We start from the raw sequence: 2,375 nt of genomic DNA, 5'->3' as shown, positions 1-2,375 counted from the left end.
CATCGACACGTGACTACTTATTGAACGCGTATTTATTATACAGCCAAATTAATATTACAATTTAGGGTTGAGTCTCTGAATGATAAGTCGAGTAAATTAGAAGCGATCTACTTCAGATTTTAAATTTATTTTTTTAAATGATAAAGTTTGCATATAAATGGTTTAAAATCTAATACCAAAAAATTGTTAAGAAAAAAAAAAAAAATTCATAAAATTATATATATATATATATATATATATATAAATTTTCCCTCAATATATATATATATATATATATATATATAATTTTCTAAAGTTTCTCTTTATTACGCTAATTTACATAAACTGCGATCAGAACAGCATAAAAATTTGATCAATAAATATTTACATAAATATCAACTATTATCATATTCAATAATATTTGTTTTTTCCCCGTAGGTAAATACATTTGCATTGTACATTTAACGTAACACAATTATACCAGTATCATAAAAAAGTTACATTTTTTTATTACCATGCATGGCATTTATATAACATTCTACGTAGTAGTGCTAATTGTATCGTAGTTACATATATAGTACGTTACGTATGACTTTTCTAATTTTTCACCACTATATATATATATATATATATATATATATATATATATATATATATTATATTTAAGTAATTAGCAGAAGCTCTTCAATCATCTGCCGTGCAACCCTATCCTCCTGATCATCATCAACTAATTCATCTCCACCACCGTTGGATTTCGCCGGAAAATCGCGACGCAAATCAGAGATCTGACAATCTTGCCCTTGGCCGCCGCCGGACTTTTTCCAGATGCCGATGTGACAGGTGTCGGTGTCGAGGCGGAGACACGTCACCGGGCGCGTGGACGGGACTTTCCCGCACTTGCTGAGCTTCGCCCGAAGAATCTCGGACAGGCCGGCCTTGTGGGCCCCGTCGGAAGCGGTCGGGAAATTGGTTTTCGCGTTCCGACCGCTCATCACGATCGCCGCCTCGTCGTAGGCCTGCGCCGCCGCCTCCGCCGTCTCAAATGTTCCAAGCCACACTCTTTTCTTCCTATATATAGAAAATTTAAGAAATTGTAAATACTTTGATTTTATTTACATACTGCTCTACTGTTTGAATGAATGGTTTTAAATTCTGAATAATGCAACAAAAGGTGGGGTTTAATTCCTTAAAATATCACCGTGAATGGTGAAAAAAAAATTACGATTTTTAGGCTCAGCAATTTTTTATTATCTATTTTGCATAGTACTGTTGGAATGAATAGATTTAAATGATGAGAAATAACAAACAAACAAAAAAAATTATAAATTAAATGATGGAAGAATTAGGGTTTGCAAGCTCAGCAGTTTTGTATTATTTATTTGCATAGTGCTGTTTGAATGAATAGATTTAAATGATAAGTAATGCAAAAAAAGTACAAATCAATAGTGCGTGGTTTAATTTCCTGAAAATATCTCTGTGAATGATGGAAGAATTATAATTTGCAAGCTCAGCAATTTTGTATTATTTATTTGTATTATTAAAAAGCATGGGTGTCCCCGCTAGTCGAAAATAGAGTAATTATAGCTGGACATTTATAGTTATAATTAAAAGATGTTTATTAGGTATCACCAAATATAAACAATTCCACCTTTTATCATTTTAATATATTTGTTCTAAAAATATATATTTTAAAATAAGTTACACAATATATATTTTTTTCCCAAAAAAAAAGAAGAGGGAAATAGTTATTAACAGGAAAAAGAGAGGTATATTTTATATGCATGTGAAACTAACTAAATTATATACCCCTTAAAAAAGGAAACTAAGTTATATTGATATATAGTTGTAATGTGCATAATTGTAGTGGCATTTACTTACAATAAAGGGTGTCTGATTTCTGAAACCCAAGACCCCCAATGGCGTTGCCTAACTCCTCTGAACTTCTTTGTTTGCTCAATTCTTCTCATCTTCGGTTTGAGAGAGAGAGAGAGAGAGAGAGAGAGAGAGAGAGAGAGAGAGAGAGAGAGAGAGAGAGAGAGAGAGAGAGAGAGAGAGAGAATTTCTACTCTCTATATCTGTGCAAGCATAGAGAAAGAAAGAGACATACAAATTACAGCTTATATCTCACTTTATATATATGTAGTAGTGTGGCTCTCTGTCGGCCAAACGAGAACCCTTAAAGTCTTTTGAGTCAGAAATTAATAGGTTTAGTGGAGTCTAACTAGACAAATAGTGATGGCCCATATAAATGCAACCTTTAGCCTTTCCTTTTAGAATGGCCCAAATTTTTTATCCCAAATACTTATGGCACTTTCGTACACAATTTAATGGAAAAATTTAAGACACAATATTGATTCATTTTTTTTTTTAGTTTACTTAAAAACAGAATATTAATT

The 2,375-nt window shown here is 32.0% G+C and overlaps 1 protein-coding gene across 1 annotated transcript; it reads right to left on the bottom strand.

The window, feature by feature from the left end:
* Positions 1-344: 344 nt before the first annotated feature.
* Positions 345-2,110, bottom strand: LOC149397985 (ethylene-responsive transcription factor WIN1-like). The gene is made up of 2 exons (XM_089615170.1): positions 1,858-2,110; positions 345-1,047 (listed from the first exon to the last, which is right to left on the bottom strand). The coding sequence occupies exons 1-2, from the start codon at positions 1,944-1,946 to the stop codon at positions 642-644; spliced, it is 495 nt and encodes a 164-aa protein (XP_089471296.1). The 5' UTR covers positions 1,947-2,110; the 3' UTR covers positions 345-641.
* Between the last annotated feature and the right edge of the window lie 265 nt (positions 2,111-2,375).

Source organism: Urtica dioica, chromosome 5 (assembly GCF_054948205.1).
Source record: "Urtica dioica subsp. dioica isolate 48M chromosome 5, U.dioica_male_clone48M_v1_H2, whole genome shotgun sequence".
Classification (NCBI taxonomy): domain Eukaryota; kingdom Viridiplantae; phylum Streptophyta; class Magnoliopsida; order Rosales; family Urticaceae; genus Urtica; species Urtica dioica.
Note: the sequence above shows the minus strand (reverse complement) of the source record. Positions and strands in the feature narration are given on the sequence as shown.